Here is a 27,102-nt window from a genome sequence, read left to right as displayed (position 1 = left end):
CAAACTGAAGTTTACCGGCGACTTGTAAGCGGAGCCGGTAAAACGGATGTTTGTGACCGTTAAATCAGCATTAACTGTCGCAAATACCAAATTAGAAAATAGTAATTCCCTAATTTACAAAACAATTGCATTAGAATATAATTTACTTGACATGTATTTGATTACTTTACAGGAGGATCACCTCAGACAAATACTGAACGATTTCAAGGATATAGCATAAGAGTATCCAACGACACGTCCCTAATACCTCAACAAGTCTGTTTCCAACATGTCCCCAGTGCAATACCAATCCCGATCCCGACGTCTAATAATTGTACGCAAGTCGCCAGGTATGTCTGGTTCTATAAAGATAACCCTCCAGTTCCATCGGACAGGGGCAACATCTTTCTGGAGATTTGTGAAGTTCAGATTATTGGTATGTGCTTTATAATAGCTACAATTCTTTTAGTCTTTACTGAGTAATAATTGTGCATGTAAATATGACATATTGATCTTATAATGTATACCCGAAGAATATTTGTATAGTTTCTAATACAAATTATTGTGTTCATTTTAATTAAGCAAAATGAATACTGTTATCTGCGACTGAAGTAATACTTTTGTAATAAGTATAACATCTATGATCATGATTATTATTTAATGATGATAAATATTGTACCTCTGCTTTCAGGTTGTGAACTCAACCAATACGGTGAAAATTGCACGGAATGTGGTATCGGATGTAGAACTTGTGACATCACTTCCGGATGCGTAAACTGTCTGCCGGGTCACTTGTACCCAGACTGTGGTAAATTATAAAATTTCTTTTGACAATGGAACGATATCACACAAGGATTAACAGTACCAGAGGTGTTAGACTGCATTCCAGCAACAATGACTTCTACCTATTTTTGTACTACCAACTTTTTAAATTCTTAAACTGAACTAGTCTTGTAGTTCGCCGGGTAGTTTACCAAGCCTTAGTTGACGTTAAAAGTGTTAAATTTCCTACAGAGCGGTTGCGTTATGAAATAACAGTCGGTTCAGATACAATCATGTATCTCAGGTCTTGTAAAAAGAGGAATTATTATCATTACAAAATGACTTCTTTTTTTCAATTCTTAAGTAACTGATGTACGATAAATATGACATGTTTTACGATGTTTCCGTTGGGGCGAGCGCAGATTTACACAGCTTACGCTTGTAACTTTGACCTTAAACTGCACAAGACACAGCCTAGACTGTAACGTCACAAGACGTTGTATGTATGTTGCATTTCCAAAACGGAGTCTAAATAGCTAAGTGCAAGTTTTTAACGAAAGACATTGTAGAGTAGATGCAACCATTTTTTGTTTCTTTTAAGTTTTCTGCAAGAACTAAATATAGTCTCCATTATCGCATGGAATCCTGGTAGCAAAGGAATTCTGGGAAGGTTTCACACACAAAAAAATTGCTTGGAATAAACACATTTCGATTCGATTTTTTTCTGCTCTTACACGTTAGTCTATTGAGCTCGCTGCACTCGCAAGAAACCAAAGTCCAGGCGCGGAGTCACGACAGGTGTTGACATGCTAAAGAACCCTTACTGCTTAATGGCCCTGAGTGCCGAGTAAAGGTCTAAATATTAAGCCCTTCGTTAGTATCAGCAATATTTCGTTGTCACTGTTGATTCTTACGTATCCTTCATATGAGTATCTACCTATGCCTGATTTCTTTGTTTTTCAGAATGCCCATTTGGGAAGTACGGACGAGGCTGTACACAGAACTGTAGTGGAAACTGCGCCAATAACGAGAACTGTGATATAAAGACAGGGGAATGTAGAAACGGATGTCTGCCGGGGTATCTGTGGAACGCCTGTAATCAAAGTCAGTATAATATTGGGGATGATAATTAAGAAATCAAGTAAATGCGACTATTTGTTGAGATATCTTGGAAACTCTATATATAATGTCAGTGAGTGGAATAATAAACAACGGAATGTAGAACGAGCTTGTTTCCAGAATATATGGAAAAGCTCTGTAATCAAAGAAAGAATTAAATAGAGTACATGTATGTGAAATTAAAAAAAACGGGGAAGGGGAAGGTAATGTAGGAAGGAGAAAGTGGGGCATATACGGAAGAGACTTATCCAAGGAAATGTTTGTAAGGAAAACTCAAGAGACGATGAACACATATATTATAAACGTCCGCTCCCAATACACATTTTTTTGCTACTCTACACCAAAGGTGCTCTGGGGGTGTATCATCTTTCAAACCCCCTCCCATCCACTCCGCAGCTATTTTAGGTAAGTGTTGGTGTATTTTGTTATTCTAGGTTGTATGCCAGGGTTCTATGGAAATATGTGTACAGAAAATTGTAGCGGGAATTGCCTTAATGACGACCCCTGTAACCATAGAGACGGCAGCTGTGACCGAGGCTGCGCTCTTGGGTGGAGAGGATTTCAATGTAATCAAAGTATGTTTTATGTATTCTATCATTAATTCCTATAATGCTAGAACGATACAGATTATTAGATATTTACACATTTTTATTACCGTCTAAAGGATGACCTTTACTCAGGGTTTTAGTTGACAAATACATATTGCTGTAAAGTTTAACGTCTTTAATTAAAAAATTTTCCAGCCGAATATTATCTAAACATGTAATAAATGAATATCAATATCAAAATTTAATATTTTAGTATTTGACGAACATCACGTAAAGATTTATGGTAGTGCAGAGGAAATTCGGATTTAAAAAAAAAAATTGCACATTTTTTTTTTAAAGATGTTTTCGTGACTTTTCGAAGATTTTTTCATTTAGTTTTTTAATTATAATGTTAAAGCTCATGTATTATTTCAGAAGATAGGAAGGCGTACAATGGAGAAAATCTGAAAAATTAACAAAAGCCATTTCAGACAGCATATTTAAAAAAAAAAAGATTTGTGACCATAAATAATCTTCATACCAGCGAAATATTGGCGATACAAGTAAAATAAGGCTGTAAAGAGTTTAGAGTTCTCCTCATACAGTTTTATGTAATATTTGGTTAAAAATGGATTAAATTTAGAAAACTTTTGACAATAAAAATTGGACTGGAATATTGGATCAAGTTTATTGTTCACTCTGTTAAATTTATTATGCACACTTTCCTTATTTCCATTATATGTCACTATTCAAAGCGTTTTATTACTAGATATGTTTTGCTAAGAGAAAAATTCCTGGTTATAGTGTAAAAATTAAAGCATGTTCATGGGGATTTTTCAAAGGATTGTTCAGTGGCTTAAAAATTAGGTCATTGATCTACATATTTGAAAGTACCAAAAGCAACATGGTCCAATCATAGGTCTACAATGTAAAACATGTGGTTTCTCATTCCCACCAGTGGAATTTTCTGCCATCTGAGTAAAAGTCATCCTTAATAGCGAGCGCAGCGAGCTGAATAGACTAACGTGTAAGAACGGAAAATATTCAAATTAAAATCTGTATATTCGTCAACCAAATTTTCCTGTCAAACCTTCCCAGAATTCCTTCGCTACTAAAAATCCCTGCGATAATGGCGAATAAAAAGCTCTGTATTTATCATGTATTTAGAATTAGGTCTTGCAGAGGTCTTAAACGAAACAAAATATAAGTGCATCTACTCTACAACGCCTTCGGTTACAAAATTACAAAAGGCTTATTTAGACTCCATTATGGAAATACATCTTACATACGACGTCATTTGACGTCAAAGTGTAGACAGCTGTCTCGTGCGGTTTGAAGAGGCGGATCAAAGTTTTAAGTGTAAACTATGTAAAGGTTTTTTATGGTATACAACTAGTACTGCGCTCGCCCCAACGGTGGCACCGTTAACATATTATAAAGTAAGGGGTACTTTAAAATACCGAGAGGGAATAATTCAGCTAATCTTTTCATCATCAAATTTATAATCGACGCATGGTAACTATGTGCTGATTGTAGCTAACCCCCCTGTTACTTCCCCTTCCGGTCCTGGACCTTCCGGAAGTACAATAGCTGGGATTACAACAGGGATACTATTTGCTATCATTATCGTTGGTGTTGCTGTAGTCCTTGTTCACAGGTCATTATTTATTTCTTGTCATTTTTTACAGAATAATTAAAAAAAAAACTGTTACTGATTTTTCTTTTATATTTCAAATTCAATGGTCTGTGCTTGTTTGTTTTTGTACCAGTGTTTCCAATTCAGCCATTATCAGAAAATCTGTTCAAAATCGAATTGGCTATTAAACAATTTACGTTTTGTAAAATTGAAAATCTTAATTTTGATTGTATGATTAGTAGAGAAGGCAAAATGTTTAGTTTGCTATGCCAATAGGTCAAAAACAAAACAAATCAAATCAGGAAACTAATGATTACGTCATTGTCTGGTATATCAAGAACAAGCAACACAAAATTGTTTACTTACAAAAAGATCCCGAATGCATTTTTACTCAAAAGATAATCGTATATGAGAATTCATTATTTTTTTCAGGTTTCAGAAAAAGCAAACACCAGAATACAAAGATTTCGTGTATAATCAAAGTATAAAACGAAGTATAAAACGAAGCATTAAACTTAACAGAGGTGGTGAGTGTTAACTTAACAGAGGTGGTGAGTGTTAACTTGATTTCCAGTTTAAAGGTTAATTAATTACTTCATGCCATGACGAAGCGTTCAATTGCCTAGAAAAGCGTTTTTTTTTTCTGAAAATGTCAAAGTGTTTTCAGCAATTCTTGGCTAAGGAAAACGTTGGTCATTCCTAGAAGTGTTTAAGTACTTTATTTGTATAGTTTATACAAAATTTAATACTTTACATATACCCGCACAGTATTTATTTAATCAACAGAGCGTAATTATTCAAAATGTGAAAATTACTAGCAGATATGACTCTCCCAATTTCTAGATCGGACAACATATACGTAATTTTGTTCTAATAGAAAACATGGGCACCGCAAATTGGAGCATATCCATTCGCAAAAGAGCACGTTGATCCCGATATGAATTACATGTAATACTTCTATTATGCACGAACTCACAATCTCAAAAACGCCGTACTTTATCCTCTCTATGCAACTTCGTTACGAGGGGACAAAAATGTTCAAAAGACAAAAAAAAAATCGTTAAATCTACTTGAGAATCTTGCTTATTTCAACATCAAAAGAAATTTTTACGAGCTCAAAAAGATACGCATATCAGTGAAGTGTATTAATTGAACTGTTTTGTTTAATTCATGAACGTCAAACAGATGTTTGTAAGACATAAATCTCATTCTTATAAATGTGGAAGTGCTGAGATATAATTCTGGAGATTGCAGGTGTAAATCATGTGTGAGTTATACCGACATATACACCCATATGTACATGTAAATCTTTTTAACAAATATCAAACAAACCTTGGTTGTTTTATTTTCTGTGTTTCTTTGTTCAGTTACTAACAGTTCTATAAAACTGGTGGATGATTTGTCTGATGAACAGGAAGATCGTCATAGCCAAATCAGTAATGCATCATCCATGTATTATAATACGTCACGTGACTCGTTTTTTCTCGCCTCCAAAAATATAAGAGTCAGCAGTATTTCTACTGTGATAAAAGCCAAATCGAAAGACAGTTTCAGAATATTCCTAAAAGAATTCAAGGTATTGTTCTTATAAATACCATCATATATATATAATTTTTTTTATTCTGCATATAAATCGCAGTGCGCCTAGGCACAAGTACATGTATCATCTTTAGTGGGTATTTCGCTCTTTTTAAAACAAATGGTTTGACTAACGTGCTAGAACAAATATGTTTAATAAATATTTGCAACAATTGAACAGGATATACCATATGGAGAACAAAGTAGTATAGCCTGCACAGTCGCCAAGGAACCCCAGAACAAATCAAGAAACAGGTTCAAAACAACATTTCCATGTAAGGGTTATTTCCATACTTTTCAGTACTTAAATAAGAGATAATCTGCCAAAAGGCCATCTTATTCAAAGAAAAAAAAAGAGATTAAAAACTAAAAACTCACCATTTTTGAAAATTTTGAATAAGTTTTGCTTTTGAAATAATTTTGAAAATAAAACCAATACCCATCTTATTTGTTTTTTAATAAATTTGTACTACATATATCAACTCTTTAAACATATTTATCATATAGTAATCAAGATATTTTAAAATCTAAATCTGTTCACAGTGTATGGTTTTGGGACTTGTTCTGAAAAAGAAGCTGAACAAGTCTAACTTCTCTCATAATATGTTATCCTATCATGAAACTATTAAAGGTATTTTGCTTTTAAAATGTTTTTATCAATGTAGATGACCATTCCCGAGTGATTCTGCAGTCAAATGAGAACGACTATATCAACGCTAACTTTATAAGGGTAATAAATAAATGGATTTGCCAGAAACATATAAGGTCAAATTAATATCAGTCTGAATCATTATATATGTGTAAACTCCCTTACCCTTGACCTATGAACTTATACTGACTATTCCTAGATTTATATGTCGACCATGACCCATGTTTTGATTTTAATTGATCAGTTTTCGAAAGTGTTCGCTTTTCAGAATTAGTTACCAACTTTTGATCTCAATTTGACAAATACATTATAAAGGCTAATGCCTTATCTTTTTATCCTGTCCGTTTCCCCGTCTATTTTGTTGTTTGTATCCCGTGTTATTTGTCATTTGTATCCAGTCTACTTTGTTATTTGTATCCCTTGTAATTTGTTATTTGTATCCAGTGTAATTTGTTATTTATATCCCGTGTAATCTGTTATTTGTATCCCGTGTAATTTGTTATTTATATCCCGTGTAATCTGTTATTTGTATCCCGTGTAATTTGTTATTTATATCCCGTGTAATCTGTTATTTGTATCCCGTGTAATCTGTTATTTATATCCCGTGTAATCTGTTATTTGTATCCCGTGTAATCTGTTATTTATATCCCGTGTAATCTGTTTTTTGTATCCCGTGTAATTTGCCATTTGTATCCTTTTTTAGGACCTAGAAGGGGATAGAAAATATATAGCCTCCCAAGGTAAAGCCTTAACATAGTCCTTCTCTATATTCCATCAATGTCAAATGTAAGACACTTTGTCACTTGCTTTCTCCCTATTTATTCCGAAGCCTTTATTTCAAAACTATTTGAGCTATCGGAGATACATGTACCAGTTTTTGTTTTCAGTGGAGATATCAGAATGTATACCTACTACAGTAACTCTTCTTCTTGTATTGAGGAAAAAGTTTCCCATCTATTTTCATTGAGTTCAATTATTGAGCAAGCTAAAATGTCAAACTAACATGATGCATAGAGTTCTTTCGAGTCTTGCTACAATTATGTATTAATTTGTTAATTAGGAGAGAATTAAAAGCGTATTGTGTTTCCTGCAGGCCCCAAACCAAATACATTGTCGGATCATTGGTTGATGATCTGGCAGGAGAACGTTAACGTCATCATCATGCTTACAAATTTAGTGGAGGGAAGCAAGGTAACTTTTCAATAAAAAAGCAACAAAAAATCATTCAACAGTATATAATATCTGAAAAAATGTAGAACGTGGACAATTTGCAAAATGAATGGGGTTCTTAGAACGTAGAATTTAAAAAAAAAACTTGTTCTGATTTCCCAAGTGCTTACATACATAATTTCATCAAATAAAAAGGCAGTCTTCAGGACCCTTGTTTGGGCAGCTTTATGCCTTATTTTCACATAATAAGTGCATATATTTAGAGTCCTGTTTAATTTCACGATTATGTGGACCTATTAAATGTAGGTGACAAAAAGCCAATAGGCTAAAGGTTTCTTGAAATTTAGGCGACAAAAAGCCAATAAGCTACAGGCTTGAGATTTCTGAGAAAATTAAGGTGACAAATAGCCAATTGGCTACAGCTTGAGGTTTCTTAGAAAATGTAGGTGACAAAAAGCCAAAGGGCCTTAGGCTTGAGGTTTTTTTTTCTTGCTTTCAGTGGACTCACTTAAGTTCTCTTCACCTGGATATGTTATAATGTCTTTGCAGAAGAAATGTGGACAATACTGGCCAGACTCAGAAGAAGAGGAGATGACGTACGGAGACATATCTGTACGCTTATTGAAAGAGAAGCATTATGCATATTACGTCATCCGACACCTTCAAGCACGACGAAATTCAGTATGTACTCTTTGCATTTATATGTATTTTATCTTTTTTGCATTCAGTACATGTATATATACCAAATAGATATTAAATCATCATAGGGCAGAACATACTCTTTACATGTACTTAAAGATTGAAACAGAAATCTTCAACAGTCGCTCCGTCTATATGTCCAATTATCTTATTTGAGTTGTTAAGTTCCTTCCCTTTGTCTTTAATTTGTGAAGAAGCTAAAGATCATTAATTTCCTTTATCTTTTTTATCTACGAAGATGTCAGTAAAAGGTAATGTGTCAATAAATGTTTATATTAGTATATTCAGTGTTATTTTATGACAAACACCACGTAGAAAACTTAGAAACTTAGGTACTTAAAAGATAGGAAGCAAGTAAGTGTTGGAATCATTTACATGATGTGTCATGATTTTAATGATTTTTAGGTCACCTGAGTCACTCAGGTCGCCTATTGCTTTCTGTTTTCTTCCGTCGTCGTATTTTTTTCATTATTTCTTTGAAAATCTTCTTCTCTACTCCTGGATTTTATTTCAACAAATTAAATACATAGTTATGATAAGCAAGGGTGTTTCTTCCAAAATTGTGAATTTCATGGCCCCTGGATCAGGGGTTCTGGTGTTAGGGCGGGGCTCTATTTATTATATAGTGAAAATGCATTAATGCTTTAAAAATCTTCTCTGCTCCTGGGTATTATTTAAACAAACTAAGTACATTGTTATGATACACAAGGATGTCTCTTCCAAAATTGTGAATTTCATGGCCCCAGGGTCAAGGGTTCTGGTGAAAAGGGGGGGGGGTCTCTATTGATTATATCGTGAAAAAGCAAAATTTCTTTGAAAACATTCTTTTCTGCTTCTGGTTATAAAGCAAAGAAGCTAAGTGTATAGTTATGATGAGAAAGAGTGCTTCTTCCAGAGTAGTGAATTGCATAACCCCTAGGTCAGACGTGCTGGTGTGAGGGTGGGGCTCTTGATAATATAGTGAAAATGCATTTAAAGTTAATTCTATTAAATAATCCTGTCTGCCCCTTAGTGTTAAGCAGATAAACAAAGTGATTACTTATTATGAGCAAACTTCTGGTTCCAGGGTGAGAGGCTCTGGTGTTTCTCGGTGGGGAGGGGGGGGGGGGTTGTTCTATTGATAATATAGTGAATCTGTAGTAAAATTGCATTATTTCTTTAAAAATCTTCTCTGCACCTGGGCATATCAGACGCAAGAAAGAGTAAAAGTTTTAATAAGGAAGGGTATTTTTACCAGATTTTTGAACATCTGGACCATTTGGTCAAGTGTTCTGGTCCTGGCCAGGGCTCTATTAATTTGTATTCTACTGAGAGGAGTTATTCCCCTTTGCCATTTACATTTGATAATTAATCACTGTAAATAATGTACTTGAAATTAAGGTTAATAGAATAAGAGAATTATGCAAGAATTTTTATTGTATAATACAAAAAGTACTTTCATAGTTTTAATGATCAGGTAGACTTATAAGTAAGAGATAAATAAAAATGAGACAAAAATAACTTGTCTTATTAAATGTTCATCAAAGATCAAGAGAGGCCAATGTAAGAGATTTCAACAAGGAATTAAAATAGTACAGAAACACTGATAGTTTGTTAATATACTGTATGGTGATAGTGATAAATGGGGAACAGATTAGAACCTAATTTATGAACTGTTAATGAATACTAGACTAAGTAAAGGAGAAAGGCCAAAAACTGTCCATTCTGTGAGAGAAAGAACTAATCGAGGGCCATAGGCTACTTAAAACATGATTTCCTTTGTTCTGAAAATGAAATAAAAAAATTACAAAACTGGTTGCAGATATGACAGGTAGCACACATACAATGACAAATTCATTGTTTACAGAATGGACAGTCATAGGTAAGCTAGGGATGCAGAGCAATTTGTTGAATAGCCATTGTGTTTCGGGCAGATGCAAATAACAAAAGGTCTTTGTCTTAAGAATGGACAGATACGGGTGGATTTTGGGGGATACTAGTATTTATACAAGTATGCCATGCTTCAAAATCAGTTTATAGTTTACGTTGTAAAGGCATACATGTCTTCCTCTGATGGAGAGAGTATATGACAGAATCAAAATCTAATAAACCAAAATATGCATAAAATTGGTGATATTTGGAAACATGCAGAAGAGTAAAAGTAAAAGAAATATTAGCCAAACTTTGACCCAAAAGTGAACTTCTCCAACAGATACAGATAATCAAATTTGAATCAAACCTGGAAATGTTTTATTTGAATTCTATTTTTGAGGATATATTAACTGCAGCTGTGTACTGGTGAAATGCATATTGTGTTCTGAATGTTGGGTTAGCCATGAGCCAATCTTTGACCTGAAAATGTTTTACAAATCAAATCTGGAGATGTTTCATTTTTAATTATTTTCTACGGAAATATAAACTGCAGCAGTGAAGTGTTCATGGAGCAAACTGTTTTCTGGGTGGAGGATTTAATATTAGACGTACTTCTATCTTAAAATGAATTCTCGTCGAGGGAATAATTTTTCCGAAAAGTCAAATGTGAAATTGTGTCATTTGTAATCAGGTTTTGTGAAAATTGAGTTTTGAGTATTGAAATAATGTACATTATTCATGAAATCAATGGGATTCTGTGCAGACATTGTGTTCTGGATTAGCTTAGATCTCCGTGTTCTTTCTGTTATTTACATGTAAATTAAAGAGTATTTAATGTATTTGTTTTGTTTCCCTCTTGAACACATTCCAAAGTTTACCTGTAACTCTCCATTCTGTTTTAACTGTCCATTCGATTTTTTGAAAAAACTGTCCATTCTTAAAAAGAATGGACAGTTTTCCAAAAAGAATGGACACTTACAGGTAACTTAATGGATTGTTTGAGGAGTTAGCTCAACATTAAAGCTATAGAATGGACAACACAAACAAAAGGTTTACGTCACAATCATGTTTTAATTATTGTTTTGATCCTGATCACCCTATTTTTCTTGCTTTTGGGCAACAAAGCTTCATCTTTCAGTTCATTTTATACTCTATGGATCCTCTAAATTGTTGTATTATACTCAGGTGACCGTTAAGGCCCTTGGGCCTCTTGTATTATTTCTAAAAGGAATCTACAACCAAGGACGTGATCCAAATGCACTACACTCACTGGCCAGATCATGGTGTCCCTGATCCTGTAGATCTGATGATCTTTCATAAACACGTGGTGCGGATCCAGGAAAAAAGCAAGAATAGTGTTCTATTGGTACATTGCAGGTAAACTCAATCCCCCTCTCACACGGTTAAAAGATTTATGTAATTTGTTATTTTAGCGTTGATCCTCATTTTATCGCAAGTAGTATGTCAATTAATACCTTTATATTAGAGTTGTTGAGACTGCATACGTGTGCGTGTACGGGTAGTCTAGTATAGGGGAATTTCCTTTTTAGAGTTTTTCTACACTTAAGCATTGTTCTATATTTTAACGCCGGTATTTAGTCATTTCAGCATTAGTCCACTTTTAGCATTGTTTTATAATTTAGCGCCAATATTTAATTGTTTTACCGTTTATCTATATTTTAGCACTGTTCCACATTTAGCGCTGAACCATCACGTAGCTTAGTCGGTAGAGCGAGTGCTCGATCCGTGGTCAGAGATCGTGTGTTCGAATCACGTCCGCGACTGACGTTAGTTGATAAAAAATAGGTAGCAAACAGTTACTGTTCCTTTGCAAAGAGCTCAGTACTTTGCAGTGAAAGCTGCGGGTCCTTCGGATGAGACCTTAAAAGCCGAGGCCCCGTGTCACGGTAGGAGTTTGCACGATAAAGAACCCTTACTGATCAATGGCCCTGAGTGCCGAGTAAAGGTCTAAATTTGAAGTTCTACACCGGTATATGGTGACGTCTCTATATTAGTGAAAAATTTTCGAACGGGACGTAAAACAACATACAATCAATTAATCAATCATTTCACCCGTTATAATAACATTTTACCCGTTATATAGTCATTTTACGTTTTTCTACAATTATGATTCGTTCAATATGTATCTACGACCCGCATTTAGTAATTTTAGCGTTTGTTACGTTTTAGCATTTTTTTTTTAATATTAAGGGCCGATATTTAATCATATTAGCGTTTTTCTTCATTAAAGAAATGATTTTTATTTAAGCGCCGGTGGCGCAGTGGTTACAGCGTTTGATATAGAGTCGCAGAGTAAGGAGTTGATCCTTACATCATGGGATCGAATCCACTGTGTGACGCGGAAACTGGTCTTTCGGATGCGGCCATATAAACCAAGGTCCTGTGTCGCAGTAGGTGCTGACACGAAAAAGATCCCTCACTGCTCAACGGATGTTAGTGTCGAGTGCAGGTCTAAATTTGCAGTCCTCCATCGGCAAGTGGTGGCGTATCTAATTCTCGAAGGGACGTTAAGCAAACAAACAAAACATTTTAATAGTGCCGGTATTTAGTAATTTTAGCTTTTTTCCTTATTATACATTTAGGGCTGGTATTTAGTAAATTAAGCGTTTTTTCTACATTTTAGCAATTTCCATAATATAGAGCCGGTATTTAGTAATTTCATCATTTTTGTACATTTCAGCAATATTCCATAATTTAGTAACGGATTTTAATCATTTTAGCGTTTTTTTTACATTGTAGCGCCGGTATAGGTCGCACAGGGACATTTTTAGCATTAGATGAATTGTATCGCTACGGCTGCATACATGGAACCTTTAACGCTGTTGATTACGTTAAAACAATGAGGGAAGATCGCATGAATATGATACAAAATGTGGTAGGTAGAATTATTTAGAAATGGATTAGAGAATGACGTTTGTAATATTTGGTTACATGCATAACTTTTCTTGAATAAATAAAATGTAAAATTGTGTAAAGATGTGTGGATACAATTAAAACGTTTGAACTATACATCATTAAAAAGATATGTAACGTATGTATACAGTTAAAAAAAATGTAAAACAAAGTATGGCTACTATATTTATTCATATGTAATATATGAATAGCAGATGAAAAGTTAAAAAGATATGCGAATGAACTTTTGTTTGTTTGGTTGTTTGTTGTTTAACGTCCCTCTCGAGAATTTTTCACTCATATGGAGACGCACCACTTGCCGATGGAGAGCTGCAAATTTTTTTGTCTATACTCGGCATTGAGCAGTGAGGGAACTTCTTCGTGGCAGCACCTACTGCGACACGGGACCTCAGTTTATACGGTCTCATCCTACGCACCGGTCTCTACGTCCCACAGTGGGATTCGAACACTCGAATGAACTTAAAATGAGTGCCAAAAGTAACATCATAAGGACGCCGGTAACATTCTTACCGTACGGAGATAGACAAAACCTGACGTTGTGTTTATCTTAATATTTAAAAAAGTATTTTATATAATCGAATAAAATTTTTGGGAAAAATTAAAATATACAAGGGGTATTTTGTTGATTACATTTTGTTGATAACATTTGGTTATTTAAGATTTTATAGCAGTTGTGACAAAACTTTTGGAATTAACCATCGTATCAGTGTTAGAAACGTATAATATCTTATTACAGCCTAAAGAATAATTCTGCGTAATTTTCTAATTAACCGCGGATTGAACAGAAATTGTGCTTCCACGGAATTATGTCGCCGTGGGGAAAAAGAGTATTTAAAAGCCATTTTAAGTGATAAGGCTTATAAGATGTAAGTTCTAGTGATATATTCCTGACAGTTGTTTACCAAAAGAACACACTTTAACATAGTTGTCAATTATTCTAGAAATAAATGGCACTCTACTATTTAGATATGCACTGCGGGACGTGGAAACCGGTCCTTCGGATAAAACCATATAAACCGATGTCCCATGTCGCAGTAGGTGCTGGCACGAAAAGATCCGTCACTGCCCAATTGCCCTGAATGCCGAGTATAGATCTAAATTTGCAGCCCTCCACTGGGACGTGCTGGCATCTCAATATGACTGATAAAGTCTCGAAAAGGAAGTTAAGCAAAAATACAAACAAACTATTTAGATGTGAATGAGAATAAAGAGAGTACTATTATATCTACACCTAAGTATAACACTCTCGAGATGTAAAAAAGTGTATGTTAATCACATTGTCAAAACAAGGAGATCGTCTGAATAGAAGTCTGCTTGACAGTCCAACCAACTTTATATCCCGATCCAGAACCAAAACAATTTACTCACAAACAAGTCTTGTATTTCAGGACCAGTATGTCTGTCTTCATTTTGCATTGAATGAGTCCTTTAAAGGAAAACAACGGGTGAAGGACAAAGCTTCTTTTATCAAGAAACAAAGAGAAAATCCGAGTGGTTCTGAACTGACATCAGAATTCGAAGTAAGCATAGAGAATTCTGGCACTGTTATATACAAACCAAGTTTATAAAAATACTGCCAGAGAGAGGGACAGACAAACAGACGGACGGACGAAAAGAAGGACAGGAGGGAAAATCTTGTCCTCTTTAGGGGTGCTATAGAATAAAATAAATTGTCAAATATAATTAATTGGGTATACTTCATTGGAAACGGCGGGTGTAACCGGTCGGCAGGGGATGCTCACTCCTCCATGGCACCTGATCCCACCTCTGATGTTTGGAGGTCCGTGTTTGCTCTGCTCCTATTTTGTACTGTTTAATGGACTTTTGAGCTTGAATACTGTTCGTTATCTCCATATATTTCATTGCATTAGGCAGCTTATTATGAGAATGTCCATAAAAATGTTGCATGAAAGACAGTCAGATTATACAGGTATCATATATTATCTTGATTCAAGAATGGGACAATTAATTACATCAGGCAAGTGTTCGCTTAAAAGCAGACTCTAATAGTTATTATTGTTGGTGTAAGAAGCAAAATCTAGTATTCGCTTTACATACATGGATGCAACGATGAATTACTGACTAGTTACAACAAGCTGATGTCAGTTAATTGATAACTTATACTTGAAAAAAAAAGAAATGTATCTATTATTAAATTTAAGAAAGAAATATAGATTTTAAAGTAAAAACAAATGACATTTCAAGTACATAGAGAAATTAATTAAATATAACACTTGAAAAAGAAGAAATACCTATTATTATATTTATATTTTAGATTTTAAAGTAACAAAATGTCATTTGAAGTGTGAGTAGTGAAACTTGATTGCGTAATTTTTTCTCCCCAAAGGAGCTAATTTCCATCAAAAAACAATATATAGACGCAGATAAAGAGGCGGGAATATCGCACCAAGAACTAAACTACACAAAGGATGTTTTACCAGGTTATTATCATTTCCGTTATGTTATTTATCATTTCTACTATCATATTATTTAATTTCTACTGTCATGTTATTAATCCTTTCAACTATCATGTTATTTATTATCTCTACTGTTATTTATCATTTCTACTATCATTTTATTTATCATCTACTATCATGTTAATTTTCATAATTTCTACTGTCATGTTATTTTTTCATCTCAACTATCATGTTATTTGTCATTTCTACTGTCATGTTATTTGTCATTTCTACTCTCATGTTATTTATCATCTCAACTATCATGTTATTTATCATGTTATTTATCATTTCTACTATCTTGTTATTTATCATTTCTACTCTCATGTTATTTATCATCTCAACTATCATGTTATTTATCATTTCTACTATCATGCTATTTATCATCTCAACTATCATGTTATTTATCATTTCTACTATCATGCTATTTATCATCTCAACTATCATGTTATTTATCATTTCTACTATCATGCTATTTATCATCTCAACTATCATGTTATTTATCATTTCTACTGTTATGTTATTTATCATGTCTACTATCAAGTCCGAATCTCTTGTTATATAATTTCTTCCCCCAAATGTACTTGCGGTCAAACTGAAGACATTTATTATTTTTTCTTTGTTTGCAAAAAATATGAACGTCCAAGAAATGACTTAATAAACACTATTCTTCAACTTAACCAGCAAAATATAATAGATACTCATTTTTTATTGTGTGGAAACGAATCTTTTTCTACCGATGTAAATATTCAAAATTTCTGTAGTGTCCAGAAATTTTTTCGAGAATCAGATAGATTCTAATTCAAAACAGTGTCTTAGATTTCAATATGTATATGCAGAATGAAAAATTTTAAATGTTTTAGCAAATATGAAAGATTCTTGTTCAAAAACATTGCAATCACTGTATATGTAACATTAGAGCTCTGGTAGATTACTCAGAGTAATCTATGTGTCTTTATAATTTTCATATATATTACATGTACAACATAAATTTTCGTAAATTATCTCAATTTATTTATTATGACAATCATATTGTATTCATTGTTTGTATAATAAGCTGGAGAGGATTTATCAAGTTGAAAGAACTTCTATCCAATCCTTTTGTATGTATTATTACAATAAAATATGTTCAAATCAAATCAATCTCTTGTAACTAATTTTGACTTTTGTAGAATCGATATCCATATCGTGATTTTACTGCATATTTATCTTAACTTTATATGAGTATTAATTTACATAATTGAGTTACTTTTCTTGGTAAAGCCAATAACTTACCATAGCTTAATAAAATATTTTGATATTTGTTGTTTAGTCGACAGGTTCAAGGTGGCCCTGTCTTCGTATGTTGAAGGACGAACTTATTACTACAATGCAGTCTTCGTTTCGGTAAGTACAACTAAATCACATTTTTTAAACAAAGTTTTTGCTTACTATGTATAAGTATACTATGATAAAATAAACCAATTCACAACGATTTATTGAAAAAGATTCTGTTATGAAGACACGTTCTTCGAATATCTGTTTTTGTATCTCCTCGTAGTATATGTATACAAAAATACTGTTATTTTGAGACTTCTTAATTGATTTCAAATCGTATCAAAAAAATATATTCAAAAAATTTTATTATCAGCGATTCATTGATTTTTAGTAGAGTACCGGTATATAAGAAATGTCATCCTCCGAAATCTTTCAAAAACACCTGGTCATCAATGTTCTTTAATTTTTGTCAGGGAACTTGTTAAAGCAGCAGTCCTTCATGCACAAATTCCAGGGGAAAGCTATATATAATTGAGAAATTAAAAAGTTATGATTACCAAGATGTAGGAAGGAATATTCTTTCATTTCAGTCTTTCTGTGAGAACAACGCCCTGATAGCTGCCCAGTATCCAGTGGAGGGACAGGCTGTAGATTTCCTGAGACTCCTAGTGGATCACGAATCGAACACTCTTGTATCTATCAATCCTCTTAAGGATATACCATCGGTATATTATTTTTTTTCCATGGTTTCTCGTATCGAGGTTATGTTCCCGATTTTGACGAAAAATAGATTAGAGTTATATATTTCTTTCGCAAATTCTACATGCAAAAGACAACCATGTGCATGCCTTGATTTTTGCTGTGTATTCATTTAATGCAATTCAATGTATCATATGACAAAAGAAATGGAATAAGGAAAAAAGAGTAACATTTATGAATATAAAAAAAAACTCTGCAGTTAATCTAAAAAGGATGTTGGAGTTCCTCATTGACAACATCATTGTAGTCTTTGGAATCAAGGTCTTCCAACAAACGAACCTGAATTTATTCAAAAACTAATTCGAAGAAGAAAAACCCCACTAGCTGTGGCCTTCAACTCGAAATTCAGATATATCAGTATATAATAGTTGCTTCCATTCATATGTCGACTCGATATATCCCAGTGAACTTGAAATGAAAGACACATTTGTTTCATATTTGGATGTTTTATCGACTATAGACGATAAGGGTCAACTAACAACTACATTGTATGTCATGACGAACGAAATGACTTCAGCTTTCCCATTGTCAACTTTCCTTAGCTATGTAGTAATATTCCCCAATACCTGCATGTGGTGTTTATGTATATACCATTAAGGTATTCGATACTCAAGATCATGCATTGAGTACAATCAATTTTCAACCCGATGCAGGCTACTGACAGATTAAATTAATGTTATAGGGATTTCAACAACCTCTTTTAAAATCAGCATATGTAAATTCTATGGACATTATAACCTTGTTAGTAAATATAACCTATCATTGGGTTGTATTTTGACGGACATGTTTCATACCGAACTGTTAGGCCTTTGTTTTTTACTAACTTTGACTGTAAAATATTCCGTCTACCTGATCAGTATACCGTATATACTCGCTTATAAGTCGGCTTTTTGGGAGTTAAACTTGGTCTAAAACTCTTTATCCGACTTATACGCGAGTTATTAAAAGAATGGTATTTTAGTGGGTCAATCCCTCTAATTTAAGCTTAAAAAATACAACCGACTTATAGGCGAGTATATACGGTACATAGAGTTCACAGCGGGTGTGACCGGTAGACAAGGAATGCTTAATCCTCCTAGGCACATGATCCCACCTCTGGAATTTTTAGGGTCTGTGTTTTATGTCTTGTTCACAGATTTGAATTGTTGTATGTTTTTATTGTATGTTTTTGTTGTATGTTTGTATTGTTGTATGTTTTTATTTTAGACCAATCACTGTTCGTTATCTTCTCCTTTATCACTGTAGGCAAGGGAATGGCTTCCAAGGGAGAACCCAATCGCTATTGAATCATACAGTATTTCCAAGCTGTCTTCTTCGAACATAACGCCTTCTGTCCGAAAAACTGATATAATAATAAAGAATGATGAGGTAAAGCAGATCTTATAAACTTCCTTTATATAATTATCCGTTTTTGTGTGAAATTGTTACAAATTTTAGTGATAAAGATAAATTTTGATAAGCAGCTGGTTACAATCTGTATTTATTTCAGAGTTTTTTTTCAAGAAAATTTACCACCAGTTTAACATATGTGGATCGAAATATTGATGAAAGATCTTCAGATGTTTCAAAATAAACTGGTAAAAATTTGTGTAGTTATTGAATGGCATATTTTGTTATCTGTGTAAAATATTTAAACGATGTGCTTTTCCAGTCTGAGACACAGGAAGTTAGTATTTACGAACTAACAACATGGAAGATGAATGACGTCATCCCACGTGATCTTCAAATGGTTGCAGATGTCATTGATCATGTGATGAAAAGAAATAAATCATCAGAGACTGTGAATCCAGTAACCATTGTCTCAAAGTAAGATTTTTTTTTTACGGATCATTGGAAGGATAATCTCAATTTAGAATTTGTGTTCAAAGTTTTATATGCATCTATCAGTCAGTTTGTCTCTTTTTTCTGTATGTTTCTTTGAAACTTCGCTGACACATTTATAAGAATTCTTAAATGGCATCTTTTACATTTCTTCTTATTTAGTTATTACTTATTTCTTGGAGGATCAACATATTTTCTTTGCATATATTAAAATATTTCTCCATTCTTCTATCCCGATTAAAAGTTTTAAGATACACACACTGAATTTTACACCAAATTCTATAATATTTAGCGGAATGTATTGCCCGAACATTTACTGTATCTTAAAGCAAACGAATTACGAATAATGTAACCTTTTCAGAATTTTAATTAAATTAAATCATTTAACAAAAAATTATTTTGCATAGAGATGGCGCCACAGGTTGTGGTATGGTCTGTGCAGTGTATAATACCCTCCAACAACTACAGCAGGATGATGAAGTAGACATGTTTAGTATAGTCCGGCAGTTACAGATTCGTAGACCGGAAATGATCTCATCGAAGGTTAGTATAGTCAGGCAGTTACAGATTCGTAGACCGGAAATGATCTCATCTAAGGTTAGTATAGTCCGACAGCTTCAGTTAATGTAGTCCGGCAGCTAAGAGATTGTAGACCGGAAATGGTCGCAATAACGGGTAATTTAGTCCTGCAGTTACAGATACGAAGACCGGAAATGGTTTCGTCTACGTTAAGTGTAGTCCTGTATAATTGCAGATACATATAGCTAGGAAATGATATCATCAGTACAACAAAAACATAATGGTGGACACCAATAATGGATCAAAATCATACAATAAAGAATAATATTATAATAATATTGTTTCTCTTTCCTCCCTTGAAATAACAGCAAAATGTTATTGAACTCTCTTTAAGATTTAGATAAAGAAATTACAAATATTGATCAATATATAGTATTAAGATTTCATTACTTTTGAAACTCATATTTGATAAAGTTTGGGCTAATGAATGATTTTGTGTTATTTTGACCGTTATTTTCTGCATTACAGGTGTTTATTTAAAGAAAGTAACAATAAAATGTATATTCTGCTTATAGGAAGAATACATAGCATGTCACAAGATCGTGGCGTCAACTCTAGAGGACTTTCCGAATGAACCTGACGGTGAGACAGTCTCTGAAACAGGCGAGACATCACGAGACCTCTATAGCAACGTAGAGATAGTGTATGCAAATGGATAGAGAAAATTGTGCCAATGTGTGACATATAGAAGCATATTATAAAGATAGAGAAAACGGAGTCAATGTGTGACATCTAGAAGCATTATATAATATGTTTCTGATTGTTTTTTTTATATACTAAAATATACTTTATGTCATTTCTAAGCGTTTGTATATTGTGTTAAATAACATTCACTGGAAAATAAAAGTAGATCTTCTACATTTGTGTCCACATTTGTCAATGTTTTGTCAGTTTAACGAGATCAATAAAGTATATTACAGACCTCGCATGCACTGCGTTTATATAATATCTCAGTCATGATACCAGAATAGGTTGAGAACAGTAATAAAAACGAATTCACTGTCCATTTGATTTTGTTATACGAAATAAAACTAGCATAATCATGATAATTTGAAAATATCAAGCTCATTTATCAGACCTGTGTGTGCATGTATCCATTAACGTTCAAATAATCACGTGAGTTGTCACGTGATTAAATTTACATCTGGTTGGCTAGCAGAAGCTTCACAATTAGGATGTTATATAATTTACTTAAATATACATATTGAAACATTAATAAGAAATAAACGATACGTCAAGAAGAAAACCCCAATTTTTTATTCTTTTGTCAAACTGACTATTTGGACCACTCTGGTAATTAATTAAGTGGATGAATATCAATCATTGTTTTGGTTTTGCTTTCCTTTTCTTTTTTTTTTTTTTTGGGTGGGGATGGGGGTTGTCAAGAGAAAAAAGTAAGAAATGCAACTTACAAAGCATGATTTGTTGTTGTTGAGGTGCTGCATTCTTTTCCTCCCTCCAAGCTTTTGCCATTTTAAAATAGATTGTGGCCATGCAGATCTAGAATAATTTAGTCGTTATACTCTAATCTTGCCATGTTTTCTTCTACAAATTCAAGACGATGTTACATCTATTTGTATACTTGTAGTTTACAACCGAAACATGCATATATATATCAGTTGTAAAGCTTTTTTAATTGCAAAAGCAATCTGGTAAAAGAAGTGGTCAGATAAATATATGTTATAAATGTAAAAATAGTGTAGCATTTTTTGAGTACCCGCAGCGTACAACTTGGGAAAAGTGAATTTAAGTCAGAGAATTTTAATTTATGCAAGACAGATGAATACTTCATTAAGGCCATAATATTAAAGTAATTTTCGTACTAACAAGAATTTTATATAGCGTCTTTATTTATCACTCAAATATGTTGATACATGCTGATTAAATATTGAGGAAATACGTTCAATTCGAAGAAAATTGTTCTATGTTCTTCATGCGGGGATCGAGAAGGGGGGTTCGACCCCCCCCCCCCCCTTGGAATTTGCAGAGTTATTGAAAATATATACCGAAGAAAATAAAAAATGATTTGGACCCCCCCCCCCTTCGGTACGTGGACCCAGCACCACGAAATAGGTTTTTCTCACGTTTTTGTAAAGGATTTTTTTTCGTTTGCTTGTCAAGAAATTTTCTGTGTGTTGATACGTTTGGGAAAAGAAATTTCTAAGTTGGAATTTTTTTTTGACTGGGGTTGACACGTATCCCCCCCCCCCCTCGAAAAAAAAAAAATCCTGGACCCGCGCCTGTTCTTACGATAGGGTACGCCTTAAATTACATGTACCACGCTCATATAATATAAATTATTAGGAGTTTCCTATATCATATATGAGAGAGAGCGAGAGGCACACCCCATTCTATCTTTATATTTGGCAAATTTATTATGACTGTATAAAATTCATTGTATGTTTTCAGTCGGAAACACGTTCATTCGTTTTAATACAGTTAACAATGCACAATCATTGAAGATTTTCATGTACTACATAAATCAATTATCGCATACGTATAAACTTCATGACAGACAAAATTTTACCGAAAAAGAAAATTAAAGGATTTAAATATATTTTATTTTTTTTTAAATTTAGTGTTTTGCATGCATAACCATCTACATGGTGTAACAACAGGTGCTCTTGTTTCACATTATGATATGTCGTACGGAGTATTTATTCCTTAGTTGATAAGATAATGTACAAGCCTGAGATAATACATCATTACATTCATAAAATATCATCACCTGATGAATGGAGTCTCCCTATTAACAATATACCAGGTACATTGAATTACGTAAGTCGGAATATTTTATACGCATGCATTGGCGGGCACATTGGTCGATAAAACACTGCATAAGTGGAACAAAGGGCGACCGACCGAGAAAAAAGAAACAATCAGCTCTCCGCGGTCACTGTACGGGAAATATAGATTAAAACATATGTGTATATCGACATAAGGTCTAACACACAGAGTCGGTGATGATCTAACATACAGGCTTGGACAAATCAAAGTTATAAATACCAATACGCTGTACAAAAAAGATAGAAAGAAAGACGCACTGATGAGATAGACAGATGGGATAAATACAACGCTGTGATATTCATTTTATACCGAGATCTTTGACCGTTTGACCACAACACAAGTAGTGATTCACTATACGGGGAACAATCGGATGTCAGCTTTAACAACAAACGGAACAACTGACCGAGATAATTTTCCGGTCTGTGAACTTCCGGATTAGTCGCTGGAACAGTGAATATTGTCGGCGTACTATCCATAGAACTGCATTGTTTATTTTTTGACTCTCTGTTTATACAATTAGATAATACTGCTTTATCATAGGCTTATCGATCGTTCCACTCAAACTACTCCCAATATAAGTGGGGAATTCCTACAGTTTCTATCAGTAGTGATTAACGATGTAAACAGTAAGTATACTGATTCCCGACTCTCTCTCTCTCTCTCTCTCTTTCTCTCTCTGAGATGTGCTATTATCATGATTATCAATGGACATTTTATAGGAAGTTATTTGTAATTTTTAGTTCCGTATTGTAAGACATTACTTTCATTTTCGTAAATAAATCTGGAAGTCCCGAAAGCGGATATACAAAGCTTCCAGATCTGATAGATAATTATGGATTCTCGGCAGTCTGTGGCGGATCCAATGTTTCAAAGATCTATATACACTGGTGAACATTGATTTAAATTTTGATTTAAAAAATTACATTTTTTGTACATACTCCATCGGATTCGACACAAATTATTCTAACTAAGATTCTCCTCTCCAATAGGACGAAAATAAAAATACAAAACTTGTAATTTATATTGGAAGGAAATGTGTATGATTGTGTTACAGAGAAAAGGAAAAAATAAATGGGTAGGAATTGAAGACGGAAGAAATAATTAAGCTGGGAAATAAAAATTTTTCGAAATTTTTATTTACTCCTGCACACCTTTACCTACATTTATAATTGATTTGGTTACTCATATATTAATCATTAATTTTTTTTTTCGAAGTCACTTTTTTTAATACCAGATAATCTTCGTCCATATGTTTATTTCAAGTTTAAGTTTATATGAATCATCCACACATAATCGTTTTAAATCTCTGAACACATGTATAGTGCGTAGGCGCGATGTCTGTTGTCGGAACATCTAATTTTAAATACATGTTGTTGTTAAACCGGGAAGTGTTAATTTTACGCCTGCTGTTTGAAAACAATTTCATTTGAAAAGTTTCTGTCAATATTTTCCCTACTTTTTGAAAACTTGAAAAGCCAGATTTTTTTTTAGAATCTAATAATCTAGAGATTTTCACAAACAGCGAGCAGGAATAATAAAGCGACATGTACAATATGTAGCTCAAGGTAGGACAACGTTAATTTTTCTCATCATGCATTCATTTTTTTTCTTTGGCTTGAAATAAATCGACTTCTTTTCCATTAGGTTCTCAATGTGTTAGGACAGTGGCGGATCCAGGAATTTTGAAAGGGGGGCAGTTTGGGGTCGAAGTGGGGGCCCACAACCACACCAAAAAAAAAAAAAGATTTATTAAATATTGTATGTACTTTGGACACAAAAGGGAGGGGGACTCGGGTCCCTGCCCCCCTCTAAATCCGTCAGTGTACGAATACATTTCTGAGTTTTGATATTAATTAAAAAATTATTTTGATGGATTCTTCAATTTTTCTCTATGTACACACTTTTATCCCAATTAAAGAAAAAGGATTTTTTTGACATCCTGTGTGCAGAATTTTATATGAAGAGGTTCCTGAAATATATATATATAAAAAGATGCCAAGAATAATCTTCCAATTTTTAAACACTTTATAAAAGCATCCCCTCCTGAAAATAATAAAAAAAAAAAGTTACGGCTGTTTAGATTTTAAAATGTGAAAGAATGTGTGAGTGAGTATTAAAATTATCCATATGAATCACTACATCATAAAGAAAGTACATCAATTAAAGTGTTGTAGATGACAAATTTAATTTTGAACAAATTGTAATTAAGTTTCTTAGTGGACACTAAGGTATACATGTATTTACAGAACACCCCTTAGGTTCAAAAGGTCGGGGCGTGTCTGTAACACTACCCAGTACAGCACGATTAGATAGGAAATAGAATCCAGTATTAAGGATGACACTGCCCCTTCTATGTAACGTAGGGTCAAGTACAGGGTAGAGCTAGGGCGTGTAAGGTGCAGTGTAAATATGTATAAAACAGAGCCGAATTGTCTTCATAGTCACAAACAAATCACCGCATCATCATGATCATATAGGGTATACTTGTTACATATGTACATGTGTTCCTGTCCGTGTGAAAATTGTAAGTACCAAGGCTACTGAATTTCATTTTTTATATACTTTAATTATACATGTACACGTCAGAAAGTCTAACATTACAATTGAATCACATTATTGTTTTATTTTAAATTAAGGTTGTCAAGTTTTTATTTGACGTAAAAATAAATCAGTGTACATTGATATCCTGCATGTAATTCTGTGTCCTACATGTAGGTTCTCAACTGAAAGTACCAGGATTAATTGTTGAGCCTGTAGACTAACATTGTGTTTTTTTCAATTTTTTCATAAAATAATTTTAAAAAATAATATCTACATATTTAATCAAAGTACTGAAAGTACTGTACATTTGGTACTTTTAAAATGTGAAGTTTTTACTCTGATGTGTTATAAACTACTTCCGGAACTTTAATCCTTTAAAATGTATCATTCTTGTTAAATTTCAGATGAGATGTGACTGAATGCCTAAGAGAGAAAAAATATGGACAACGATCACTGCGGAAACGCCATGTCGGAATTGGTTTCTACTGAAAAGGAAGCCATTGAACTAACACGAATCGATGACACCGAAATACAGATCGAGAAGACTGATAATCACCCTTCTGAAGAAATCTCAAAAATCGAAAACCAACCGGAAACTCTTTCAAAATCAATGTCTTCAAAAAGAATACGATGTTATCCAAGTGAAGCAGAAGTCGCAAAAGTAATCGAGGTGTTCCGAGAGAGACTTGTTTTCACTTTTAATCGCAAAAAGGCGAAATATCAGAGGATCTTACTGGAGTTAGGGGTAAACGTGCAGGCGCATGGCGACGAAAACGAGGACGACGATTGTGAAGATGAAATGGAAATAGTTGTCAGCGACAAATATTCCAAAGGTCGGTGTATTAGAAACTCTTTCCGATTTGGCGAGCATTACAGTTTCCGGAGGCTACTCAAAGGCATTTACAATGCATTTCAAAGAAAGAAAGCAATGAGGCGACTGAAACCAGTGGACAGCATTCCAAAAGAAGACTACGAGAGCGTGCTAAATGGCGTGTCTACAGAACTTTCTATTGCGTATGAATATCAACTCGCAATGCTTGCGGATGAAACAGAGATAAACTCGGTGGCGGATCACGCTGTACGATGTATGTTCAAGTATCTGAAGTCAGACGACGCCGTGTTTAATCCGTCCAATCTACTTCAAGCAGTGATAGAGGAGACTCCTAGATATTCCATCAAGTATTTTGACAGAGAACTCAAAACTAGAATTGTGAAGAAAGACAACTTTGGAATGCAGGTTAGTCAGAAATGGCGGCTGTACGATATTCTCAAACAACCCGGCATTCGAATCATAGACATGCGCTCTAGATCATATCAGTATTTCGGGTGTTTCACGCCTTTTGGTTTTAGCTGTCGCCCGGATAAATACGGCTTCCGTGGACCTTTGCACATATGGAACGAAAAAGAACGAAAATATACATTAGTTCCGAATGACATGACGTCATGTGTTTCAATAAAGCGAAGGGAGATAACTTTTAATCCAAATAATGTACACCATAGTTACAGCCCAACGCTTTCTTGTTGCCATGACAATGTAGATGCAAATGACGTCAGTGTTAGTGTTGAAGATAAAACCCCGGATGGGATAGATGTATCTGCCGCGGAATAAAATATACTCTTTAGTAGTCATTTAATAAGACCGAGATTGCTTTTGTTTTCTAGTCATCTTGCTTTTGCTGTTGAATGTGAATCTATTATAACTCTCCGTTACTTGTCCTTGTTGATTTTTCAATAAAGTATTAACAAATATACTGTGTCATGGTACTTGTGAGTTACGATTTTACAAATATTTTTTTGTAGTTATTGAAGGTATAAATACCCTTAATCAGAGTAGAAATTACCACCAAACAATAAATCTAACTCACATACTCATGTACAAACACTAGACATTTTTTAAACACTGTCGTCAGTGTTTTTCCTTGAACTTATGTCAAAGAAAATAAATTTATATAAAAATTCAAACTGTCAATCATATAAATGATGGTAAATGAAAACAAAAAA

General features: G+C 33.7%; 2 protein-coding genes across 2 annotated transcripts in view; both read left to right on the top strand.

Moving 5' to 3' along the window:
• The window catches only part of LOC133179730 (uncharacterized), a 48,959-nt gene extending 28,362 nt beyond the window's left edge, over positions 1-20,597 (top strand). Inside the window, exons 6-27 of the mRNA XM_061314423.1 lie at positions 173-415; positions 671-787; positions 1,705-1,845; positions 2,295-2,435; positions 3,924-4,044; positions 4,456-4,550; positions 5,391-5,599; positions 5,783-5,876; positions 6,267-6,331; positions 6,954-6,990; positions 7,344-7,441; positions 7,970-8,101; positions 11,199-11,347; positions 12,731-12,866; positions 14,293-14,424; positions 15,252-15,345; positions 16,670-16,743; positions 17,205-17,339; positions 18,619-18,741; positions 19,025-19,179; positions 19,602-19,737; positions 20,289-20,597. Of these exons, the coding sequence (XP_061170407.1) occupies positions 173-415; positions 671-787; positions 1,705-1,845; positions 2,295-2,435; positions 3,924-4,044; positions 4,456-4,550; positions 5,391-5,599; positions 5,783-5,876; positions 6,267-6,331; positions 6,954-6,990; positions 7,344-7,441; positions 7,970-8,101; positions 11,199-11,347; positions 12,731-12,866; positions 14,293-14,424; positions 15,252-15,345; positions 16,670-16,743; positions 17,205-17,339; positions 18,619-18,741; positions 19,025-19,179; positions 19,602-19,737; positions 20,289-20,432 (2,771 nt within the window). The 3' untranslated portion in view covers positions 20,433-20,597. The remainder of the gene's footprint in view (positions 1-172; positions 416-670; positions 788-1,704; positions 1,846-2,294; positions 2,436-3,923; positions 4,045-4,455; positions 4,551-5,390; positions 5,600-5,782; positions 5,877-6,266; positions 6,332-6,953; positions 6,991-7,343; positions 7,442-7,969; positions 8,102-11,198; positions 11,348-12,730; positions 12,867-14,292; positions 14,425-15,251; positions 15,346-16,669; positions 16,744-17,204; positions 17,340-18,618; positions 18,742-19,024; positions 19,180-19,601; positions 19,738-20,288) is intronic.
• A 2,076-nt stretch (positions 20,598-22,673) lies between these two features.
• LOC133180095 (uncharacterized) lies at positions 22,674-26,807 on the top strand. Its single transcript, XM_061314675.1, has 2 exons — positions 22,674-23,186; positions 25,506-26,807. The coding sequence occupies exon 2, from the start codon at positions 25,541-25,543 to the stop codon at positions 26,708-26,710; it is 1,170 nt and encodes a 389-aa protein (XP_061170659.1). The 5' UTR covers positions 22,674-23,186; positions 25,506-25,540; the 3' UTR covers positions 26,711-26,807.
• The last annotated feature ends 295 nt before the right edge of the window (positions 26,808-27,102 follow it).

This window comes from Saccostrea echinata, unplaced genomic scaffold, assembly GCF_033153115.1.
Source record: "Saccostrea echinata isolate AGI-Se365-2 ecotype Australia unplaced genomic scaffold, CSIRO_AGI_Sech_v1 ptg000005l, whole genome shotgun sequence".
Classification (NCBI taxonomy): Eukaryota; Metazoa; Mollusca; class Bivalvia; order Ostreida; family Ostreidae; genus Saccostrea; species Saccostrea echinata.
This window is presented reverse-complemented; position numbering and strand designations above follow the sequence as displayed.

Bases quoted from the DNA above. Each gene is read 5' to 3' on its own strand.
- LOC133180095 (XM_061314675.1), top strand. From the start codon at position 25,541: ATGGACAACGATCACTGCGGAAACGCCATGTCGGAATTGGTTTCTACT.